A 25,468-nucleotide genomic window follows, 5' to 3' on the forward strand; every position below is an offset into this window, starting at 1 on the left:
TTTAATTTTTTCCACTAAAAAATAGCAACTTATCACATATTTTTGCCAACTGACTCATCCACTCACTATTTACACTCCTCGTGTCTTCATTGCTTATCCTTTCTCGTTGTTCTTTGGGTTTTTCTCTTTGCTAATACCTACCTTCTGTCAGCCATACTGCTACACTATAAAGCAAATTATTTGCTAACTTTGCTGGTTTGCTTTTTATTTCGTCATTTAGACATTTGATTTTTTTGCTGATTGTTGACTAATTCTGCATAATTAATTGCTGAACACCATGTCCTTAATGCCTATCCACTGCTTTTAATCTTCAACTAATGACAAAGAACAGAAAAAAGGACACAGCTGTAGTTAAGTTTAGAAAATATATTCTGATCACTTATTTTAATTTTTTTTTTTGCTTTTTATTCACAAATACAAACCCCCATGGAGACTAGTACCAACCGTTCACAACAATAATAACAGATGTGTATTCAACATCCTAAAACTACTTGTTCAGACATTTAAATTCACTCTACAAATGAATTTCCATTAGATGGCAAAATGTAATATAATGATGCTGAAAAAGCTCAAGGAAATAAATATACAGCAATAACCGCAAAGCAGGAGAGGGCCAGGGTAGCTATAATCATCAGGTTTCTAATGGCAGCTAAGAAACAACTCCTGAGAAGAGACAATAACGAAGAGGAAGTAATGATGTAACCGAAAATGATAGTCATAATGCTGCAGGCTCCAGATCCAATTTACTAATGGAAAGAAAAAACTCAAAAGAAAGATTTGGGTTTGTTAATTTGACAACTACAAATTGAAGACTTGCAGATGCTGGTCTAAAGCATCTGAGTTTTTGTTTTCTTCTCAGGTTCTGTCAGTGTACTGGACACACCACAAGGCTGCCTCACTCGCCCAAGTGTTTTTTGCAATTTCCCCTGTGAAAGTAGTGACACAAACATTTTACCTATGCTTCGAGTAAAAGCTTGACTGCTTTGGACCAGTATCTCCTTCAGACAGTGCCGTCTTTGTTCCTCACACACCTCTTTCCCTCAGCTACCATGCATGAGCCTGGGCGGCCCTCAGTCTTAGCATTAACGATAGAAATCGCTGAAGTTATTAACCGATTACGCATTCTCCATCAGATTAAGACGGCTGTACTAGCCTGTTCCTGCAACGGGAATCAGAAGTGAGCTTTTCTCTGCACGCCACGTCCTAAAATGACAGTTCACAGCCCTTCATTGATGCTTGTCAATGCAAAGCAAGTTAGTGAAAAACATTTAGCTGTTTCGAAATCCTGTCTGTTTGTGTGAGATAGGAGAGAAGGTGGGTAAGCATTTCTGTTTATTATTTCTTAAGAGTTCAGCTCACCCCCTTCACTGAAAGGCCTGTGTGTATTCCATAATAATTTACAGTGTGAGAGTTAATTTAGTTTTAATGTATGGGGCATGCAATCTGAACTGAGACCAACTAATGGTGGTTAGCCCCATTTAAAGCACGTTTGTACTTATGAAGATGGAAACAGAAAAAAATATTTAATTGCAACCACAGCTGCACTGTTTTCAGTCTTATGGTTAACAATAAGTTTATTTTTGATGCTGTGGTATACTTAGCTGTAGACACTTTTACAAAGAGAGGGCAGAGAAGAGGAAGAGCTGCTGCCTTGTGACTGAGATGCAGGGCGACAGTTGACCTATAAGGGGCTGACTCACCCCCCACGTTCACTTCACCACTAATATATTCACTTAGTAACGCTCAGGGGATGTGCAGTTTTGCTGTGTAAAAAAGGCTGTGCATGACAACTCGCACACATGTTTGCAAAATAAAACACAACAAAGAATAGATGAGATCTGAACCACATGAGCAAAAGGATGCTAAGTATAAAAAAAGGAAATTATCAAACTGGTCAAAGTGAAGCTGTGAAACGAGACGTGGGTGGATGTGTGTATTTTTTAACGCTCTGAAAAGGAAAGCAAATAAAAGAAGCTATCCACTTCTCAAACAGGCAGGCAATCCCCGAGACCCCGAGGTTCGTAGAGGTCAGTCAAGTGCCCATCCGTCGTTAAAGGGAATGAGACAGAATAACTCATCCAGAACAAAAAAAAGGGCCTAAAGAGCCTCAGATCATATGAAAGAGGAAGAAAAGAGCAGAGACAGAAAAAGACAGACAGACAGAGGCCTGAGTCTTATCAGCGGAAGATTGGTGTAGGAGATAAGGCCTCTAGGCAAGGCGTTGTGTTTAGCCTGTTCGAGGCTTCCTGTCATCATCATTAAGCCAGCTTCTTCGACGGCCACTGCGGAACAGAGCAGCCATTTGGAAAGACACTCAGCGAGGAGGAAGATAAAGAAAGACAGGGCCGTTGGTCAAAAGCAAGATGATGGCTATATTAGGTCTAATGAGTAGTCTAAGTACAACCCCATGCTGCGGTAAGGAGACTTGAATCCAGGCCTTTTGTTAGATGTAGAAACATCAGTTTTTATGGCTCTCTTATTTTCCACAATAATTACAGCAAAAGTAAGAACGTTTCTTTTAGGGTCTCCAGTGAATGCGAGTAGAGTAAACATACACAGGAGGAAATGTAGTGATATTTTTTCCCATAAAATGCAGAGAGAAACGAGACATTTAAAAATCTGCATTCTGTAGTGCCATATGGAAAAAGAAACGGTAATAACTTTTGTCCTTTAAAAAACCATAGAGCAAAAATCCAGTCTAATGAGGTAGTGGTTTGTGTTTGGAGATGGGGGATGGAGAGTTGTCGGCTGAATCTAGCTGGCTGAATAGCTGACAATAACCGTCTGTGACACTTCCCTGCCGCAGGAGTCGTGGGCGCTAGTGTATTGTGACAGAGTGCAACCTTTAAAGGCCAGCGATTGATGCACAACAGCGCCCAAACCCAGCGACTCAGCCTCTATCGGTCTCCTCCTCTCGTCTGCGGTGAGCACGCCTAAAAGCATTCATGACCTCACAGTATACACACACAGGGACAAGACTTTACTGCTCCTCTTGTAGACTTTAAAGAATTAGTGTCCCTTTGTGAATCTCGAATCCGGGCAATAACTCAGTCATCATTCGCCTTGAACATTATGGTCAATTACAAAATCTGTCTGACAGTTGCCAATTAGTGTGGCACAGCCTTTGGCACTACATGTGTACAGATTATCTCGCCTGCATGGAAAACAAAATCCTCTACTGCCACCTGCTGGTTAGGGTTACTTAAACAGAGAGCAATAAAAGCAAATTCTTAGCTGACATCTCAGGCTTTTTATTCCGGCTTGAAGATGTGGAATTTTACTCATCCAAATACATCCATCATCTAATTTTCACTTAGATAATTTAGTTGATGATCAGTCTGCTAGTGCTGCCCTCAAGTTAGAAAGAGAATGAATAAAAGGCAATAAAACAACCCGGGAAAGAAAGGCAAGAAAGTCAATAAATCAGATCAGTAACTAATCAAAAGATGATGTTTCTGTGTGTGTATACCTCTCATAGATGGTCTTGAGAGTAACCTGATCAGACATCCCATCAGCCTCTTCCAAGTACAGGATGATCCATGATGTCCTGTAAGGCCACTCTTCTGTCAGGTTTATCCATGACGCCAGTCGATCCCAGTTGAAGATGATGTGATTGGCGCGTAACAGACGACCTGCCAACAACGAATCAGAGGATTAGGGGCCACAGAAGTCACTTCCAATCTGCTTAATAACAAACATTTTCTTTTGGCTGCATCATTGACTTGTATAACATATAATGGTTTTGCTCACAAGCACTAATCAGCTATAGGGGCTTGTTGTGCCAACTTGCTTAAAAACAAACTGTCAGTGGTAGTGCCAACTGTTTTTAATCTTCTACTCTGTTCTATTACTGTACCCCTTGTGTAATTTATTATAATATATTTATAACCTCTAAATCCTAAGTCTGCCAAGCCTTTGTGGTTAAATTAAAATTACTGTTTAAGCTTACAAGCAAAATGTACTCTTCATTAAAACAGAACTCTTGAAGCGCGGATGTTGATGTAAAAAAAAAAAATGGCTTTATTACTGTAATAATATGTACAGTTCCCAAGCAGATCATGGTTAATTCCTCACCTGTAATAGAAACAATGTTGAGCAGCCTCCTCATGGTCTGTGGGCTGATGTCACAGAACCAGTCCTCGGTCACCAGCAGCTTGGTCAGGTCGAAGGACATCTGTCTGGTGAGGGTCCTCTGCATCTGACGCCGTCGGTATGTGTCCTTAGCAGACAAACACTCATTAGCATGAGGCTGGAGATGGTACATGCTGCATTTTACTTCACAATAAGTTACATAATGGATCGCCAAAAAACACTTTACACGAGGGACGTCCAACTCATTTTATATCGTGGGCCACACTTTGATCTTAAGTGGACAGAACCGGTGAAACTACATAATAAATGCATAAAATTACAGGAAAGGTTCTTCTAAGGTTCTTCTATATTTATAAAAAGTCTTCATAAATACAGTTAAAAGTTTAAAATCTGTGCCCACATTCACATTTTCTAAAGCTGTTTAATGAGCCAGATTGGAGTCTTTGCCGGACCGACTTTGGCCCACGTGCCTTATATTTGACACCACTGGTTCACAGTATATAATAAAGGGACCAGGAAAACAGGAAGTGTATTCTAGCCACACATGGAAAAGAAATACAGCAAAGGAACCATAGAGAGCCATAAATTTTTCCTGTTTAATGTTAGACTTCTAAACTGAAACTGCAGCAGTTATTGTGGACCCTGACTGATGTTTGTGAGAACGCACCCTTACTGTCCCGTTATGTGCATCATGAGACCAGAGGAGAGGTTTCATGGTCACCATGTGATCTAAGACCATTTTAAGAACCTTTGCTTCATTAGACTACGACTACATCTAGATGGGATCATTTCTATATTATTCCACATACCCCATATTTGAGAGAGAGATTTTATTTTAAAGTATCAGCAGCACCACAATAATTTTTAACAGCAAACACTACCTTACTCTCAACATAATCCAGTTAAGGTTTATACCGATAAGCCCTGTAAAAGAGATGTACATGGGTTTCTTTCCTTCCATATAATCAATCTCTTAATGGCCATGACATACACAGCACTAAATCTCTGTGACTGCACAGAAGAAATCAAAGAGCCGCTGTCCAACACTGAAAAGTCATGACACACAGGCAAGCTATTGACACAGATCTACCGGAGAACATCTGTGATGATTTCAGACAGCTGCAATGGTCATGAGCCAAGACAAGCCTTTTGGTTGACTTTGAAGTTGTAACACCAGTCTCATGACCTCTTTCTCAGAGAGATGAAACATATGGCCACCGCTCAGTCTGAACCAAAAAGGTCTATCATAGAGACACCTCTTTGGGGCTAGCTTTTTGGTATTTATTAACTTTTGCTGTAGCTTCACAGCGTCAATGGTTTATTTTGATGATTCCTTGAAGTGCTAAGAAATACTAAGCAGCAATTAGTTTCAATCCAATAAATGTTAAAATACTACAGAGATATTTACAGCATCACACTTAATTCAAGAAGTCACAGAATTTCAGTGTGGAGAGAGCTCATAGTCAATTTGCCCTCCTGCCCCCTCATTTTAATCTCCACTTCTAGAAATAGGGCCCTCCTGCCAAGTGCTAGCTAGCGGCATATAAAAAGAGAATGCTGCCCTGTATTAAAGGGGCCAACATCAATAATGGAGGATGCTGGGTAAACCCAAGGTACAACCAAATGTCAAACAAACAAACAAACAAGAAAGGAAAGTGGGAAGGAAAGGGGGGATTGGGGGGAAGGTCTCATAGGAGGGTGGAAGGCATCAGCGACAGCAGCAGAGTCACTTAGCCTCCTGCCAGCAGACCTGGTGCCAGTGTTTTGTCACAGGGACCCACTGCTGCTAGGCCTTGTCATTAGGCTGTGGCAACGCAGCAGGAAGGATAAACAGCCATTACATCAATTACACCAGGAACCTTGGCCGCACACCGAGCACCTCTCTCTTTTTGTCTCTGTGTGTCTCCTTCTGTCCTCTGGCCTCTGCACCGCCTGCCAACACCACGCCTGTACTGAACCCCTCCTCCTCCCTCCTTCAGGGAGGAGGCTGAAGAGAGATAGCAGTGAAGGTTTCTCAGCCAGAATATCTCACACGAAGCCAATGTTTTCTGGTCAAAGAGCAGTGAACTGGCAGCTTTTTCATTTTGTTTGATTAATATGTAGAAATCAAACGTGAATATTAAGTACTTTCCTAAACAGCGTGGGTTTTGGGGAAATTATTGAAACAAAAAAAAAACCCTGCCTGCTTTCATATTGTGTCCAAAGCTTCTTCAATATGCTATTGCAGCCTTTTTGATTTGGGTATTACAGGCTGGTGCAAGCAGTGAACACTCCCTGCTTAAAGTAGAATTTGGACTAATGACACTTTGGAGTTTTTTTATTTGATTTTTCTTTTTATTAACAATCTGTTTTGAACTACCACGGCTCTTCCTCGTCTTCTTAACTTACAAACCTAAAGTTAGGAAATCAACCACTGATGTGTGTTTGTAAATCCCACCAAAATATTACATGTAATACTTTTTTTTTTTACAAACTTGACTTGAATAGCTGTTACCCTGCGGTTTAAGGCATTCTTGCTGCCAAGTTTGGCCTGGTCTTGAGCCAGGCTGCTTTGAGACATCTTCTTGTCCGTGTCTTCATGCCATCCTAGAGAAAGGGATGAAGAGGAAGAGTCAAAGTGTCAACAGAGACGATCAAGCATCACCAAGTATTAGATGTAAAACAGTTTATGAAACTATGAGTTTATAAAATGCCTCAAAGCTCTGTGTAAACCTACTTGTATATATTAAAGTGACCATATTATGCCCAGTTACAAGTTTATAACTTTAATTTGTGGGTCAACTAGAAGGGTGGGTCATGGTTTTCCCTTTACTATACAGGACCACTTTTTATTATCTCACTGAAACGTATCATTTCAGCTGCTGCCTCTTTAAGACCCCACTTACAAAAATTCCAATCTACTCTAGATGGGTCAGCTTGCCTGGAGCGTTGGCTAATTAGCGTAGTTCTATGAGGAGGAGCTGCCTTCTTAGAGCTAAATGGTAAATGGCCTGTATTTATATAGCGCTTTACTAGTCCCTAAGGACCCCAAAGCGCTTTACACATCCAGTCATCCACCCATTCACACACACATTCACACACTGGTGATGGCAGCTACATTGTAGCCACAGCCACCCTGGGGCGCACTGACAGAGGCGAGGCTGCCGGACACTGGCGCCACCGGGCCCTCTGACCACCACCAGCTAGTGGCTAGTGGCTAACAAAATCCTGGGGTGTAGCCAAGAATATGATCCAGAACAAAAAAAGTCTTGCAGAAGTTGCTACCTTACATAAAGCATAACCTTGGTGCAGAGATGATCATGAGCAAAGGAACAACCCGTTAAAGACATTTGCGAATCTAGATTGCTTTCTTTAAAATAACAGGATCAAGAACAGTGCCCGTCGGTATATTTTTCTACAAATGTACTATGAGGGAATTGCTAACAAAAAAGCATTCACATCTACAAAAGCTTACAAATTTTGATGCCTCAGTGTGACAATTCCAATATACTATTGCTCTGGCTTGTGAAATTAGCCCCACAATGTGCTAACATTGTTATGGGGACACTGCCAAAAGTAATCAATTGGTTATTGGGTTCCTCACATGGGGGAAGTGCACATTGTTTTTGCTCTTGCAACCAGTAACAGAAGACTTAGTGTGTTTGCACTTGGTGAGACATTTTAGAGTTAGCATGGCTTCAACAAGTAAGTAAAAATGGTGTGTCAAACTAGCTGCTGAGTGGAAATGTTTGTTTTATTGTGACATAGATGTGGGGGAAGTAACACTTGACCTACAAATGAGGTGCTTTAAACTGTTCAGTAGCAGCACTCTATTGTGGGAAAGATTAACTCCCTTTGTAATAAACTTTGGGTGTAACTTTGCAGACTTTTTCACACACAAAAAGCTATATAACACACTAAAAGACGACAGTAAAGAAAAAAATAAAGCACTTTAAAAGGAAGACGTGTAGCCTTTGTCGTGTACCTTCACCAGACAGTGGCTCCCCGTTGGTGGGTGCTGCCATGCTCATCTTTTTAGCTGTGTTAAATCCTCTGCTGTTGAGGAACACGGGCAAGTGGACAATGTTTCTCATGTAGTCGTGTCCATTGATGTTTGAGTCTCTTAGCACACTGTTGAGGTTTTGGTTGATAGCTTTGATGATAATATGGGGGTCACTGGCAAAAATGGAGATAAAAGGGCCTTTAGAAAAGAGGACCCTTACCTGGAAAGAAAAAGAAACACCATAAGAAAGTTTTTCAGTATCTTTCAGTTGCATTAAATATATGTTTACAATCTAATCACTCCATGACGCGACACCTCGAGGTAGTCAGTCAGCTGTAGTACTTAAACATAATGACTCCTGTGAGAGCTGACTGTCCACAGCACATGGTGCTGGGGAATTCCACTCGACTAACTAAGAGACATTGTCCAAGTGTCACAGGACATCAATTTGTGCTAGATGCAGTGCTGGTTTGTTAACCCGTAGCCAACAACCCTAAGGCTCGCCTGCAGGACGATGAACCTCCTGTCCAAAAGGAGCTGTCAGCAGAATCAAGTGAAAATGTTTTCACATGATGTCTGCATCTTTAATGTACATGATCTGTTAGCAAAAGTACACAGACTGAGAGAAAAAAAATTACATTTAGTTAATTGACAAATGTGTTGTTTGAGTCTCTCTCAAAAGAAAAAGGTTATGGAGTGACTGGGACATGCTTGCAGAGATGAGAAGATTGCATTAGCACACAGGAGGCTGCCGTCTTCCCTGGGATTACTTCACCAAATAATAACATTTGGCTAAAGGAAATTATATTAGAGCAGCTGGGAAAAAGAATCTAAACTTGGAGGCAAGCTGAGGCAGCTGGGAACACCAAGGTGGCTGCAGTGCAACAGAGATGTGTGGTCTCTGTGTGCACAGGTGAAAGACCCACTTTGTGTTTAAACCACATGGCAGATGCTCTAAAACTCTCTGGCTCATAGTTATAAATTTTCTTGAGCGGCAGATGTCAAAAAAATCTAATTATTCCATTATCTTGTTTTCAGTCAAGAGGAAGCTGCTCTAATTGTTAATCTGCCTGTACTGACGCACATGAAAACACGCACCGTGTCCAGCATCTGCAGCACTTTGTCCTGCTCGCAAGCATCTAGCCCATCAATGATAACCGCCATGCGTGTCTGGTTCTGGGTAAAGCCATCGATAGTTTTGGCCATTTTTGACATCAGCTCCACTTCATGTTTCAGAACCTGTGAGACATAAAAAACCCCAAAACAAATCAAAGCCAATTCATTTTCTATGAACTAAAGGAAATCAATTGAATTAGAAAGCACAACTTCATAATTTCATAAGCAAACTGAATGCCCCACTGTCATGGCAACAGGATGTCAGAGGATTTCCATTTTCTCTTGATTATGTACAATTACTAAATTACCTTCATAAACCCTTCACTCTTGAGTCTATGCAAGTTGTTGGCAGCACTGTGCAGGCGTTTCCTCTGGGAGTTGAGGACAGAGTCAGCCACCTGCCACCAGGTCTTACAGTTGAGCAGCAGGGCCAGGCCAACCATGCTAGCCATCGCAATCAGCACTGCATTTACTGTCAGATTCCTAGGGTCCACCTGAGGAACCAAAAGATAAAAAGTAGGACTGAAACTCTGACACATACTGGGTAGGCTCTCTTCTTGTAAGGCTATTTCAGACCAGGATAAACAAAATACACCTACACAGTATTTTTTTCAGAGAACTAAAAACACCTACCTTAAAAATAGACAACAGTGCCACACCAGTGATCAAGCACCCTAGCGTCAATGCAAAGAGTACAAATGAGGGAACACAACATGTTTTCTTCCATTTTTGACCTAAGGGGTTCACAGAAAGGAGACAGTAATATTACACAGATGCACAGAGGGCACAACACACCTTCACATGCTAAAAATACATCAAGAAGGATATAAAGACTTTTTAAGTTGAATAAAACAATGAATTAAAAAAAATTCCTGCTACATCAGCAGCTACCGGTGTTTATACTGGGCTTACTGGGAGTTCTGGTCCTGAATCTACTCTGGAGCCTGCTCCTTCTTTCTATTCATTTACTTTCACCATTAACTTGCAAGTTTGTTTTGTTTATCATTTGTTGTTTGCTGTTGAAGCAGGTTAAAACCACTCCTGCATGACCAAACCAAATGTAGCTAACTAAGAGGGAGACAGATGTCGGGAGATTGTTTGCACAGCTTTCTTCAAAGGTCTATTTACTGCGACACAGGTATCTCTTGGTCTCTCGAGCGCTTTCTTTCATTTGTATTTCCGTCATATTTTTTGCCCACAATGACTCACCATCACAATTTGTGCAGTGGTTCACCAAGAAAAGTCCACAATGCTTATAAGACTCCCACAGAATTCCCATCATTAGAATTTTACACAAGTTCTGATTAATAAAAATACATAATTTATATTATTTATCCTTTGCTGAACTGCAGCACGTTTAAAAAAAAACAGCATTTAGTTATATAGTGTATTATTTGTAAATGTAATATTCTTTATTGTCTCAGTAAACTTTTTCTTTACGAGTCCTGACATGACTCATAAAAAAAGCCAGTAACATCACCTTGGATCTCATCACTCTTGAAAACCCTAAACAGCCGGGTGGCTAAGAAGCCAAACTCCCTCTCGCAGGCATCTGACAGCGTTGCAATCATTTCAGCCATTGACGTCTCTCCTCCAACACTGGACAGGCGATTATAATCAGTAAACAAGAACCTGCATAAAGAGCGAGAGAATGCAGATCAGTATTTAGTTTAATATCATCACTACAGCAGACATATACAGAGTTAGTCGACTGTGCTAACAAATGCATTGCATTTTACAACTTACAACAAGAAAATTGTGAAGGTGTATTTTATGTGTTGACTACAATAAATCGAGTGGATGTAGTTCTGTGTCTGTGCATCATTGTCACCTGACAGGAAGGGCGCGGGTGGTCTGCTCAGGGAGTTCACGAGGGTTGACAAACATCAGTTTGAGCAGCAGCTCCAGGTAACCGACATGACGAGCGAGCCGGGTGCTGATGACCCATGCCCAGTTCCAGCTTTCCCTCTCACGCCGGCTTCCGAAGTACACCAATACTAAATGCAAAGACATATCACAGTCAACAAAGAAAAAAATAACATTGTCCACCTTACTCCATTTAACCAATATCTGTGATTACTTTATCTTCTTAAACCTCAAAAGGTTTGGCTTCTGAAATTCAGTAAGATTTTTACCAGGACCAAGCCTCAGTGACAAAAAAAAAAATGTGACAGGCAAAATTTTTCAAATGCTGTCAAGTATGGTGTAACCAGGATGATGATGGAGTAGGATTGGTTGTGCTTCTTGTTAAGATTTTACGAATTTAAGACACATTAAAGCATTCACCAAACATGCAAAAAATGCCCTGCTTCAAGACCAGGAGGAGACTTAAAACTCTGGGAGGGTCACAAACAGCATGCAGGATAAAAATCTACTAAATCAAATACATGCTGTGGCGCCCCCTTGTGAATATGAAAACAGCCGAAAGACGTTTCTTCACGCTTTAGTAAATTATGATTCAAACAAAGGCTGATCTGTAAGCACTGAGCTGGATCTTTAAAGCATCCATTTTTCTCTTTATTTTGTTCTTAATTGTTATTTTTCACTCATTGTTCCTATTTTTTATTTTTTTTGCTTTAGTCAATATTTCTATACTGTCTGCAGTGGTTGCTTGACTATGTTTCTACTAGTAATTGTCTCTGTATTAGGATAATAGAAGACCCCAAAAGCCTAACCAGGGACAAGATCTGCAAATTAAGTTTGGCTAGAAGTCCTAGCGTAGCAATGTTTACACGTAATGTCCACTAAACGGAATTAAAATTTAATAGTAGCTAAGCTGGTAATTTTTTTAAAAGGGGTTCATTACAACACTGTCACTGACTCATTATTAAAAGGCTTTGATTTACAGTTTAGATTAAATGTTTTTGCACAGCATAAAAACACGCCACACTGAAACAGGGGTCAAAATATTTTCCAGTTAAAGAATTCTGCTTGACATTCTCTTTGGACAGCAGGCTGACCTTTTATTCTCATCTCACTGCAGAGTGATTCAAATCAAAGCAGAGTTTTCCCACAATCATTCAGTACCCAGTATTCAAGCCGGTCTGTCTCCTCACCGAAAAAGATGTAGAGCAGGGCGAGGAGGCTGAGCGAGACCGCGATCGCCAGTTTGGGATTAACAGTAAAGCCCAGAACGATGGCCACTGAGCCGCAGAGCAGCAGGGTGAGGAAGACTACCAGCCATGAGAACTGGAACAATGGCTCTATCTGCTGGCCTGCAAATGTCTTCATCTCATCTGTTGAACAAGAGAAGAACGGAGAGGCGAAAACAAAAAAGAAATTTAAAAAACAATAAAAAGTACTTTCCACATCCCAGTACCACTTTATTCTCATCCAGGAGAATACATACCCTCCAGTTTCTTAAGAAGGAAAGACTTGCCACTGCCCCACTGAGCATACAGGCCAACGCAGATAGGCGGCTGCATCGTGGGCTCACTAAGGATGTCTGCTAAAGCGCTGCTATACAGGTCATAACCCAACATGTCTCCATCAGACTCAGTGGGGGACAGGTGCTCTGAGAGAAAGTTAGGAGGAAAAAATATTCAGAGAAAATAAACAGCTTCTTTTCTCAAATTCTGAACGTAAATTCTCCTTTTTTAGTTTGCAATGTGAAATGTGTCGTACTCGCTCCAAATATCTGCGTCAGGATGCTTTTCTGGTGGGTGCAATCGATGTTGTACGGTGTTTCTCCAGCTTTGTTGGGACGGTACAACAGGCGGCCATCTTTCGGGTTCCTCAGCAGCAGCTCGGCCAACTTTCGGCTACGCCCTCGAATGGCGATGTGGAGAGGCGTGTCTCCTTTCTGAGAGAAGAAAACACAGAGCTCAGTTAATGACTGTTCACTCCAAGCTGAGAACACAATCTAAAAACAGAAGCAAGACCAAGAGTGCTTTAAACAGTACCTTGTCCACTGAAGACACCTTGGCTCCTTTATCCAGTAGCAGTTCCACGATCTCTATGCTCCTCATTTTCGTTGCTTTGATAAGCGGCGTCTCTCCCTCCTAAAACCCAAACAAACACAATCACTCAATTAACTTTACAATGATTTCCCTTCAGAACTTCAGAACCACATCACCTTCGTATGCAGCAGACTATTTATTACATTACACACTGTTAAATTTCACAGCTTGGCTAAATCAATATGGGTCTAATAATGTACAAAGCACAAAATAATCTATGCCTGAGGTTATTTGTTATCAGAGAGATGCAGCATGAACTCAGAGCAAGGGTCAGGCAACATATAAAAAGATTGAGGGGTAAAGTTGTGAAATAAAGTATTATACAGTCTTGAGAAACCCCTCATTTCTTAATATTTGCTTGGAAAGTCTGAAATAGGTGTAGCGATTTTTCGAGTCATGTCCAAACATATATGGATACAGAGTATATAAAGTATAGAAGAGTTTGCGTAATTCTAACAAGCATAAAATATTTGGTGTGACCACCATTATTCTTCAAAACAGCCTGAACTCTCTTGTGTAAGCTTACTTTTAATTTCTTTAGGTAGTATTCAGCTGTAGCTCTCCAGGCGTCTTAAAGGTCATTTAAAGCTCTTCTTTGGATGTTGGCTGCCTTGTTATTTTGTTCTCTGTTAAGATGATCCCACACTGCTTTAACAATGTTGAGGTTCGGGCTCTGGGCAGGCCAAATGCATTTCTCTGTTCCTTGCTGGATTTGTTCCCATTTGTTAGGAGATTACTTTACTGTTCACCTCATGCTCCACTTGTTCAGTTTCTTTGTTTATTTGTTTACTTATTTTTATTTTGCACACCTGAGATATGCTAAGTTTTTCAGCTCTCTGGAATCACCTACAATTTTATGTTTGTGTAAACTGTGTTATTGTTGAGATTTTATACAGATAAAACTAAAATAAAAAACAGAACAAGTATTTTGTTTTTTGCAGTAGGCTTATTGTAAGAAAATGCCTGAAGATACAATTTAAAATTGGGTCTTTGCTAAACTGCCTCATGTGTAGACATAACACTGTGTAGACAATGTGTTATGTGTAGACACAACACCGGTTCATCCTTGACTTAGGTGTCTTTTTTTGACCGGTTTCTTGAATGACTCATAGGTCAGTGTTAAGTGGCTTAAACAAAAACAATGCCTCTGAAAATGCTGTGGTACAATGACTGGACTGAAAATGAGTGAGAAAGCAGCCAGTGTACAAAGACAGACTCTGAAAAACCTTTAGAAAGCCTGGAAAACATTTTTGAAAATGAAAGAATTCCTCTGGAAGCAAAATATAAAGATATCACGGTGACTTTTGCACAGTATTGTATAAATCTAAGGTTTATTTTTATTTATTGTTATCCTCACCATTTGTTTAGTGAAATCCAGTTATAAAAGTGTTGCTATTTAGAAAACGCTCTGTAAAAGTGAAGGTTACAGCCTTCCAGATAATAATTTGTCCTCTCTGAACTTTGTGTGGAAACATATTTGCTGTTGTTGTCTCTGAATAATGGCCAAAATAAAAAAGAACAATGAATCAACACCACACATTTAAAAATAAATAAATAAATACAATTATATATAAATACCAATACCATGTTTTAAAATTTGATTTTCTGGAGGTTTTAAATTGCAACATAATCAAGAAATCAAATTAAAGAAGTTCAAAGGTCAAGAAAGATACCTTGGTGGCGCTCTCGGTGTCAGGGTTGCACTGCAGAATGTCTCTCACCATGGTAGCATTACCTTTCTCCACTGCCCAGTAGAGGGCAGTCTTTCCATCCTGATGAAAAATAAAAGCTTTTTTTGTACTAACAACAACAAATTGCATTAACAAAATCCCAAATAAAATAAAATATATATGGTTTAATATGCATAGCTGGGAATGCAGCATATTATGCTGTACTGTGCATATTTTTATGCACATTAAGGTAGGTCTATGCAACAACAACAAGAAATATCTGTAATTCTAACCCATGGGGAAAAGTTCACTTTACTGAGAAACAATAGGGATAAGTAAACAGTACTGATCAGTAGGGTGACATTTTACACCGAGCACATGAGAGGGCAGAAGGAGAGGAGCTTCTACCTGGCCCCTGGCGTCAATATCAGCATATTTGTTCAACAGAGCTCGCACTATCTCCACATGACCTCCTCTAACTGCTCCTATCAGCATTGTTTCCCCACTCTGCAAGAGAGAAACCAGAGAAAACCAAACAGAGAAAAGTGAGTTGTATTTTATTTCCATTGTATTTCATATCAGCCACTGCTGCTGCTACTGTCAAACATCTCACCCTGTCTGGAACATTGACGTAGGTTCCGGCGTCAAGCAGGTCCTGCACAATTTCTGTGTGTCCCTCCTTGGCAGCGATGGTAAGGGCTGTGTTGTGGTCTTTGTCTGTCTTGTTAACGTTTGGGTTCCTCTTCAGCAGCTCTTTGACGACCTCTGTGTAGCCGCCTTTCACGGCTACGATCAGAGCCGTCATTGAGTTCTGTGAAGCCAAGGAAAGAGGCATATTTAGACATCATTCGAACCCCTTTTTGCTATTCATTCCTATTATCAAACAAAAAATGTGCAGTTATCAGTAAAGATCATCCTTTCCCGCATGCCTGTTTATTTCAGGAGCTTTAAGAGACAATACACCCTTCTGTCAATGAACAATCTAGCTTAAAGAGCCTAATAACCCGGGTTTTGCAAACTCCACAGTCTCTTAGTCACTGCCTTTTAAACTGCTCTGTAACATTAGCTATGACAGTTCCATCCGATTACTGATGCAGCACGTAAAAAAAGCGCATCATTCACTTTGTATTAGCATAGATGCAACATGACTTGAAGCAGCACAGATGCACTACATTGCAGAAATCATTTTTTGGGGGGGGGGGGTTAAGATTGTGTTTTGTTCGTGTGGAAATAAAATAAATAATGCTGCTACTCAAACATTCCAGACACAAAATAATTAAGAACACTATTTTTATTAATAATAAAAGTGACTTTGCTGAAACCTTTAGTGGCATCATCACAACTAATGCCAAATGAAGTTCTTGAGTACTTACATCTGTGTGGAGTAGTCCTTGAAATAAATGACAGCACTGTCTTGTTTATAGTTATGTGAACTACAGCTGAGGTGCTGCCTAATGTACAGCTTGACTCGTAATCAAAATAATTTACACAGAAAGGAAAACACTCCCTTTGACACAGTGTGTCCATTTTTATATGAAACGATTAGCATCACTGCTGAATGCTACTGACAGTCTACTTACTGCTCCTTCCTGGTCTACATCAGCTCCATTGGCCAGGAGGTGCATCACACAGTCATAGTGGCCCTTCCGGGCTGCCCAGATCAAAGGAGTGGTGCCATACTACAAATAAAAAATGACAGAGTGCAAGAGATGATTCAATCAACAACCTAGAGATTGATTAATCATGAAGGAAGGGCAACAAATAAGAGGCCCAGGACAGAGGAAAGGCACTTGGGGAATAAGAATGTTCTTTTAGACCGAGTCCTAACCACAAAGCACATCTTATGTGGGATTTAAAGCAAGTAAATAATGAGCATCTGTCAGTATGTAGTTACCTTGTCTGAGCAATTGACCTTGGCTCCGTGCTCCAGCAGGAGACGGACAATCTCTGCGTGGCCTCGACCTGCCGCCCAGATAATGGGGTAGACGCTGTACTGTTGGGGCAGAGGACAGCCGTGTAGTCATGCTGACAGTAACTAATGATCAGTGTTAAGCCCGCGGTCATACAAATGCTTCAAGCTGTAAAAGCAGATGATGGGGAGAGGCAAAGCACTGCGGTGCTTACCCCTTTTTTATCTTTAATTCTCAAATTTACTGACTTTTACCACTTATTTAAAATGAGACATTTCTCTCTATTTCCCTGCATTTACACAGAGTTTAAAATCATAACAAACAAACCAAATAATGTCTTTATTCAGATTATCAGATCACAGATGCCCAAAGATTTCAGAAGACACAGATAACATACAAATAACAATGCTGTGTTGAGTTTTTATACCTGTCCAGTGATGTTAGGGTTGGATCCTTTTTCCAAAAGCAGCTGGGCCACATCTGTACGACCTTTATAGGCTGCCCACATGAGAGCAGTCCAGCCTCCCTAAGTAGAAAACACAGATAATCTAGTTCAGCTAGTGAGGAGTTTAAGTGTACACGATCAGAAAACAGCAACACACACAACACATGTAATATTCAGTTTATTTTATTATAATAAAGAGGAAGACAAACAACAGTACTGACCTTACAGGCTAGTACAGATCTAGACAGATTTTGTGGTTGGAAAATGTGCTATTTAAAGATGACGTGACCCAGTAAGTGAAGTATCACACAGTGTCGTTTATTATAATCCCACTGTGATGACTGACTGTGATCTCTCCTACGCAGCTTAGACACACCATGAACGCCAATGAGTCAGCCCACCTCCTGACTCATTGCCATGGAGTTGCAGAGGCCAAGGATTTATAATGTACATGTCTGGTACATAATACAAAAGCAAATGTATCCTTTGATACACGGTGATACATAAAGACTGTTAGTTTTCACTATCCTTACTGTGTTTTTTAACATTTCTCCCAGGATTTCAGCCCAGTTAGGAACAACATGTAGATCATATTTCCTAAGCATTGCTTTTAATCTTATTAATACAGAAAAAAGCTTCTATAGTTTGGTTACTGTCGAGTCTTTGCCTCTGACGAAGTAACTAAATCATATCACTGCCCATGCAAAGACAACCAGAGCCCAGTAAATGGGATTACTACTAGAAAGGAGCCATCAGACAGAAAGTAATTTAATTTTAGGTCGATTTCCAAGCTAATGCATTACTCTGTTCAACCAGCAGTGGAACTGTCACATCAAACAGAAAGCATTAATAAATATAAAAGGAATATATACCATTTCAGTAAATTCATAAGACTGATTTGAGGTCTTTTTCTTTTCTGTTGTTAAGCTATCTAGCCTTTTTTTTTATATTATCGTAAATTAAGTCATTTTGGTTGTGCTTGGAGCTTGTTCCAGCTCAGCAATATACCCCAAATACATTTAAGACTTTATTTGGTAACACTGATTGAAAGTAAGGGGAGTTAGTGAGGAGCTAAAGCAAAACAAAAGGCTATTGGCCAATACGTAACAGGTGTTGGATCACGTTTCACCCACAAGGCTAGCTAGATGTTGGGAGCCCAGTTTTCTAGCCAAATTTCATTTTTGCTCCTTTGTATTTGTAGTACAGTAAACACAAACTTTACATATTTTAAATGAGGAAAAATTTCACACCGTCTACATTCTCACCATGTCTCTGTGCTCAAGGTTAGCATTGTTCTCCAGCAAGTCCCTCACCACCTCGATGTGTCCCTCCTTAGCTGCCGAGATCAGCGCCGTCCAGCAGTCCTGTACACAGACACTACCTGTTACTTTGAGAACTCCCATTCTCTAAATCCAGTTGACAGAGCATCTGTCAGAGCAATAAATGGGACGCTCGAGGATGGTTAGAAAAAAAAAAAAGAAAACCGCACCTACCAGCTGGTCGTACCAGGTGCTCATGGGAACGCGGTGTCGCATCGAGAGACAAAGGTGTCACAGAGCGCGAGTGTGAGACACGGACAGGACTACGAAATGGAAAACTTCCTCTCTCTTCTTTGACTTTGAGTGCGCCATGTGTAATAATAGGTTACATTACGTGAGATGTTAATAAGTGGTGTGAGAGCAATGCATGCGTGCGTCGAAGTAGGAGGCTGCATGCGTGCGTGCGTGAGTGTGTGCTGGGATCTGAAGTCGCAGGGTGTTGGCTAGTGAGTGGATCCTGTCATTTACTCAAATGAGCGAAGGTAAAAGTATGTAATAAGCTGTCATTATGGCTCATGACGGATCATAACAGCTGAGGGCTAAGCCCGAATGTGGTGAGTTCAGCAAGATGGAACATCAAGGCCACTAGTTATGTCTTCTTTGTCAAGTGGATGATGTGGTTTAAATGACCGCACTGTTTTTCACCTGTCCCTCCATTCTGCGTACATTGCGTTTACTCATGTTTGGGGCTGTGCTCTTTATTAAGAGATGACACGTGCGTGTGCATTTGAGAACTTACAATATCGTCCAAGTTAACGTTGGCTCCTCTCTTAATGAGCTCCTGCACTATTTCCAGACTGCCCTGCTCTGCTGCCACCATGAGGGGAGTCTGTCCATTCTGAAACAAGGAGACGCGGAGTACAGGTGGTTGATTATCCAATACAAATGAAATAAGACGTCACTGGAACAAAATGACAGATAGGTCCAACGATTTTATGACTTCATGTACAGTAACACAACTGATTACTGTCCCATACAAGTCTACACGCTGCTTGATATTTTCCACATTAAGGGAGAGGTCTGGAATTGTCTCAATTTTTCTTTGTCAACAAATTCATGTAAAGCCTAAAATTACAAAATCTGCTCTACTCGGGTACCAGACTGTCTGTCGCCGCACAATTTTATTTCTTTAATCTTTTAACAACCTGCTATGTGCTCTATTTTTTTTTGGTAAATGCTCCTATATGTAACTCGGGACTCATTTGCAGGAAATTTAGCACTTTGTGGTAATTACAGCAACAGCAAGAGGGTGTCTATACAAGCACTGTGCATAAACTACAGCACCTATATAGACAAACATGGAAACAAACAGCAATGTGCAACAATCAGATTTTGGCTACATGAAAATACTTATTAGTAGTAGGATCGGTTCAGTTTTGGAGTTCTGGTCTTTTTGTAGGATTTCTTGACAAAATATCATCTCACTGGCATTATCCTTTAAGATTGTATATGTTGCAAATACAGGAATCAGGCTACTTACAGCTGCTACAATCGTACAGTGTACAGTACACATAGTGTGGAGATACTGCATTACCTTTTAATGGCCTCGGATGTTTATATTCCCTTCTAAGCTCTATCCCTCTGTGTCTTTCAGGGTATACTGCAATAACGTCCTATGAGTACTAAGTGCACATAATAAACTATTTCTTTACTGTTGTAAAACAGTAGCTGACCTTTTAGTTGCAGCGACAAGAGATATCTAAAATGTTATCTAAAATAATTAAGAACGCAAAAGATAATAAAATAATAATGTTTTATGAGTACTATATCTTCATCCATCCATTCATTTTCTTAGCTACTAGCTGGAGCCAATCCAAGCTGATTTTGGGTGAGAGATAGGAAACAGCCTGGAGAGGTCACCAGTCCTTCATAAGGCAAGCACAAACAACCATTCATATTCTCACCTAAAGCCAAGAATCACCAATTAACCTAACAAGTATGTTTTTGAACAGGAAGAGGACACAAACTCCACACAGAAGGATTTCAGTTTTCCTACATAACACCAACTAAAGTTATTTTAAAGAGCCTTTAATTACTGCTTATTCTTCCCTGAACTTCTAGAGCCAACATTAAGGCTGCTGTGATGTGGCTTACATCACTCCTGCTGTCCACATCCGTGAACATGTCCAAATGCGCTTTGATGGCAGCCAGGTTCTCCTCGTCCACATAGCTGAACAGACTCTGGACAGCCAGAGAGGTCATCTTTAGGGACGTGCTGGTATCCATGGTTGACAGCTAACCAGCTATACACCCCTGCAGAATGAGAGCAAAAGCAGCATTCACAATGAGCTAAAGAGCACAACAATAGCTTTGTGGCCTGTGCAGCTAAATATACAGCACTTCTAAGAGACAAACAAGAAGTTAAAATCGTGACCGGGAAGAGGTGTGGCGTGCCTTTGAAGTGATGCAGTGGAATAAATCACCACTGTCCAAACCCCAACTTGCATGCATACATACAAGCAATAACAATACAGCAGAAACTAGATGGTGTACACATTAAAGTATAATATTTAAGAAACACACATATAAAAAGTTCGACATGTTGCAATATCCACTCTAATGCAACTATATTATCGATCACAAATTATCAGGACAATTTTTTTGAGCGTGCATTTCAGAGGTCATTACAAATCTTTTAATATCATGTTAACGTATCATTATAACCATACTTACAATCTATTAAACAAGCTTATTACACAGGGATGAGCAGGGGCTGTTAGTTCTCTTCAGTTTCGTTCAGTCTGTCTGCTGAGGCTGAAAACACTGACTGAAATTTGTCCACTCAGTATAATGAAGGCTGAGCAATCACAAAGCTCTGCTCAAGATAGTTAACCAAGCCATCAAATACCAATGAAGACAAACAATAGTCTTTAAACTTTGACTCTCTGATGTAATAAAGGCTAGGACAATCGGTGCACTCGACTGTTTGCTCCAGTTATATCAGAGCCAGCCTTTTCTACCCTCCTCCACTTCCTGAAATTGGACATTGCGGAACTTTTGTACACAAGAAAAAAGCAGAGTTCTCCCTAAAAGTACTTTAGCACCGATAGGAAAAAAGCAGTAAGACGCAGTGACTATATGACAAATCAATGCACATAACCCACTGGAGCGAGATTATCTATAATTGGAGTGAACCATTCTCAAGAATTATCCTAAACCCAGAGACAAGCATGTTTCTAAATTTACTGAGTCATTTTAAGCCTTTTTACCTTAACTGGACGGCCAAGGTTTGTTTTTTTCTTTGACACTTTAACTACTGGGTATTGACTTACTCTATATTTAGAAAAGATATTCCCAGTTTAAGATAAAATGGCACAAAACTCCCATAAATGTACTGTATAATATATCTTGACAAGAAAAAGCCCCTAAAATATGTTTTCTTTTGAAAGGGGTTTTTACAGGAATTAGGGATTCAGCCAATCGATAAAAGCACTCATTAATCATTCATCAAGTTGGGCTCTTTCCTAATGGTCAGACCTACTTCCTGCCACAGTAACAAAGAATTAATCAGCTCCATTCATTGCTTGTAAGTTGCCCTGGCAATGGGCTTTATATACGGCTCAATATTTCACCATAATCCTTCAGACAAGCAGCTCAAGCTCAGGTCAATAAACACTCAAATGTCACATGCCTCTTGGGCTGTCAGTACAAAGGCCTGGCAGTTTACTCAAATGCAGAGTAACCAATCAATGCAAATATTTAACCTTTTTTTTCTGAATTCTTTATATTTTCAGTCAGGGATCGCCTGGTAACCATTTGCCCATATTAGACAGTGCCAGGAAGAGGTGAGAAAAAAATCCTTTGTTTACAGTCAAAGCAATTGGAGCCTGTTGACACACCCTCCCCAGCTTCTTGCCTCTCAGCATAATGGGTGGACAAATACACCCAAGAACCAATCAGTAAACATTAAGCGCTCTCTCCCTGTTCAGCAGTGATCAGAGTGGAGCTCAATCGCATCTTTTTCACAAAACACATGCACACTAAAGCTCAGAGACAATAAACCAGTAAAAAAGAAAGAAAGAAAAAACATCAAAAATAAGCTGCTGGAGAAAGAAGGGAAAATAAGACCTACAATCTCCAGAAAACATTACTACAAAAGAAACTCTTACCTTCGTGAAGGGTAAAACTGGCAGTGGTTCTCTGCTCAGCTGCACACAGTTTCAACAAGCACTGCCAGGCTCAGGCTCAGCATCCCCCCCTTTTTACAAACAGCTGAATATTAGATGAGGGGGCTGGCCTACGCCCATCCTCACCCAACACAATAGAGGCACACGACCAGATATTCATTCATTACATGCAATGGCTTGGCACCGACTGATAAAGATAAAAGGCCAATTAGGATGTTTGGACTCATCTGTATGACTTAATTTTACAGATAATGCAATAAAGTAGCATGGGAGCTGTCACTTTAGCATCACTATAATCACAGTGTTTACAATGACTCAGGTGCTGATCAATTAAAATTAAATATTAAACTAACCCTTTGAATCACCCAACAATATAGTAGAAAACCAAACAATTTACTGTTATTAATGAAAATGAACACAGTTCTTGTGAAAGTGAATTAGTGCTATAAAAATGATCTACACACAGGATTCTGGATACAAAAATAAAGAAAAACAAAGGATTACCAAATAAATCAGTCGATCACTGCAAGTTATTTTCTAACCCATTCTTAAATGTGACAATTTATCAAATAAATTGTGTTGCTGCCCTGACAAAACAAGAAACTGGCTTTAGAAGTTCGGTTTTCTGGCATTTTAATGTCCAAAAGTCAAATCGACCAAGAAAATAATAAATTCTAATCAGTAATGAAAACACTTGTTACTTGCAACCCAATTCTCTTTGTTTCCAGCTGGAAAACTGACATAAACATGACATTTATAGTGTTTATATAAAAACACAGAGCACTAGCTAACATCACAAACCATCAAATAAAACTCCACGTCAGCTGTTTGGTTATCTGAACGCATTCAAATGTTAGAAGGGAACTAAGCAACACTGGATAGGGTCTCTAAATTTAACCTGTCAGCTTTTTATGACCAGTCATGTGGGTATGAAACTGCTGAGGATTCAGTTCCCTTATGCATACTAGGGTCTGCTAATGTCATATGGATAAGCAAAAACTGTCTCATGTTTTTGATACACACAGAGTCTTAAACTGCTTGGCTGTGGGCTTTGCAACGTGCACAAAGTTCATGGACACAACAAACTGACAGGCAAAACACCGTATCAACATCGTGCCATTTAAACGATGTTGATACGGTGTATAATATAAAGTCACCAAGTCTATGGTGCGTTCACTGCTCTGACCCCCATGACTCTTAAAAAAAGAACATCTGTATGACGCGCATATAATCAGATGGCTTTAAATGTGACGAGGCGAAGAAAGGTTTAGAAATAGTGTGGCTCGGTTATTCCGGTGTCTTGACAAAGGTCTTTTGCAAACACGATATTGCAAACACAGCAGCGACTTCCCGTTCACTATCACTAGGAAGCAACTTGAAAACACAAGCTAGCCAAACCTGGAAACGGGCTAACAGGCTAGCGTTAGCTTTCCAACAGGTCCCTACATTTTTATTTATTTTTTTTATCTCCTCTAAAAAGCTGGAGAAAAGTACACCAACAATTTTTTAAAGTAGTCTTACCTACGCTGGGTTGCTCTGTATTTTAATTCCGGTCCAGATAATCCAGTCACAAAGTCTTCGTTTTTTAAGCCATAATATCTTTGCTTCTATTTGACAGAGGAGCCTCGACCTGCTACAGTAAGACTCCACCTCCTCGCACCCAAGAGTACAGCAGGGTAACATGTGGCAAGAAAACTAACAGGGGGAAAAAAGCGGGGAGGTGGGATTTGTTTTTACTGTACGACATTAATTTTACAGTTTTAACAGTAACTTTATAGGTTCTGAGTTTAAAAACACAACAAAATATTTTTCTGAATTCAACAAGTAGTTAAAATAAGCTTTAAGCACAAAGCTTACATGCTGTGCGTTGCTTTTAGGCAATTCTGTTGATATAAAGCAAAATATTTAGCTTTTTCTTTGGTCGCCTATTAAAGTATAATATAAATGCTGAACCTGAGTAAAGCATCTGGATACTCCCCCCAATTTGTACTCAATTCCCATTATGATGTGCATGGAGCAGTAGATGGATAATCTAATGATGATGGCAATTTTGTTACACTACAAAGCAGAAAATAAGGCCAATTCCTTTTGTTTGCCCCATTTTTTTGACTTTGGGTGGATGAAGGATATATCCACACAAGTCAAGTATTGTTTAAAAAAAAAAAAAAAAAAAAGAGACAAAAATCAATAAAAGATAAAAACCCAATTGATAAATATGTTTTAATATATTTTAATGATTCTACTCGTGTTTCTCTTTAACATGCAAGAATCTTAACCTCCTAAGACCTGAACTCTTCCACGACATGCTTTTTTAATTTCTCTTTGATATTTGGTCACATTGGGGCCCAATGAATGTAAAAACAAAGAATTACCAGATTTTATTTATTTTTTTACCTTATTTTTGTTTTTAAGAAAAAACTAATTTTGATAGAACAGTAGCAGTATAATGTCCTCGTAAGTGGATATTAGACCCTTGTAGAGCAAAATTGTGTATTTTGGTCTAAATAACCCATGATGTAATGTCCACATATGTGGACGGCAGGTCCTAGGAGGTTAATGTTATATGCACATGTGATATATGCAGCTAAAGCCCTTTTGTACTAGTGTTTGCATTCATTTAAAAACAAATTACTTCGTTTTTTTTAACAGGACAAAAACAAATCATTTATGACATAATGGCAGTGTTAGTGTTTAAAAATAAGTTCTCTTTATTCCCCCACATAAATCAGAATTGTAATGTACTGTTATACAAATCTTTCAATAAATTTCCTTCTGACACAAAAATAACCAATATGTTCCACAGGCACGCACACGCACACACGCAGGCCCACTTATACACAAAAGAAAA

The 25,468-nt window shown here is 39.9% G+C and overlaps 1 protein-coding gene across 7 annotated transcripts in view; it reads right to left on the minus strand.

Moving 5' to 3' along the window:
- The window catches only part of kidins220a (kinase D-interacting substrate 220a), a 46,179-nt gene extending 21,904 nt beyond the window's left edge, over positions 1 to 24,275 (minus strand). For 4 of the 7 annotated variants that reach the window (XM_080870106.1, XM_080870105.1, XM_080870104.1 and 1 more), the window contains exons 1-23: positions 24,142 to 24,275; positions 20,588 to 20,746; positions 19,233 to 19,331; positions 18,440 to 18,538; positions 17,157 to 17,255; positions 16,714 to 16,812; positions 16,400 to 16,498; positions 15,433 to 15,630; positions 15,228 to 15,326; positions 14,823 to 14,921; positions 13,093 to 13,191; positions 12,815 to 12,992; positions 12,540 to 12,704; positions 12,247 to 12,426; positions 11,022 to 11,187; positions 10,671 to 10,822; positions 9,824 to 9,924; positions 9,499 to 9,684; positions 9,173 to 9,313; positions 8,057 to 8,294; positions 6,587 to 6,678; positions 4,075 to 4,219; positions 3,470 to 3,632 (exon numbers count right to left, since the gene is read on the minus strand). In XM_080870106.1, the coding sequence (XP_080726232.1) occupies positions 3,470 to 3,632; positions 4,075 to 4,219; positions 6,587 to 6,678; positions 8,057 to 8,294; positions 9,173 to 9,313; positions 9,499 to 9,684; positions 9,824 to 9,924; positions 10,671 to 10,822; positions 11,022 to 11,187; positions 12,247 to 12,426; positions 12,540 to 12,704; positions 12,815 to 12,992; positions 13,093 to 13,191; positions 14,823 to 14,921; positions 15,228 to 15,326; positions 15,433 to 15,630; positions 16,400 to 16,498; positions 16,714 to 16,812; positions 17,157 to 17,255; positions 18,440 to 18,538; positions 19,233 to 19,331; positions 20,588 to 20,719 (3,029 nt within the window). In that variant the 5' untranslated portion in view covers positions 20,720 to 20,746; positions 24,142 to 24,275. Of the gene's footprint in view, positions 1 to 3,469; positions 3,633 to 4,074; positions 4,220 to 6,586; positions 6,679 to 8,056; positions 8,295 to 9,172; positions 9,314 to 9,498; positions 9,685 to 9,823; positions 9,925 to 10,670; positions 10,823 to 11,021; positions 11,188 to 12,246; positions 12,427 to 12,539; positions 12,705 to 12,814; positions 12,993 to 13,092; positions 13,192 to 14,822; positions 14,922 to 15,227; positions 15,327 to 15,432; positions 15,631 to 16,399; positions 16,499 to 16,713; positions 16,813 to 17,156; positions 17,256 to 18,439; positions 18,539 to 19,232; positions 19,332 to 20,587; positions 20,747 to 21,166; positions 21,294 to 22,602; positions 22,692 to 24,141 lie in introns of those variants that run through there. The other 3 variants (XM_080870102.1, XM_080870101.1, XM_080870103.1) reach the window with 3 other exon arrangements.
- Between the last annotated feature and the right edge of the window lie 1,193 nt (positions 24,276 to 25,468).

This window comes from Rhamphochromis sp. 'chilingali', assembly GCF_963969265.1.
Source record: "Rhamphochromis sp. 'chilingali' genome assembly, chromosome: 21".
Classification (NCBI taxonomy): Eukaryota; Metazoa; Chordata; class Actinopteri; order Cichliformes; family Cichlidae; genus Rhamphochromis; species Rhamphochromis sp. 'chilingali'.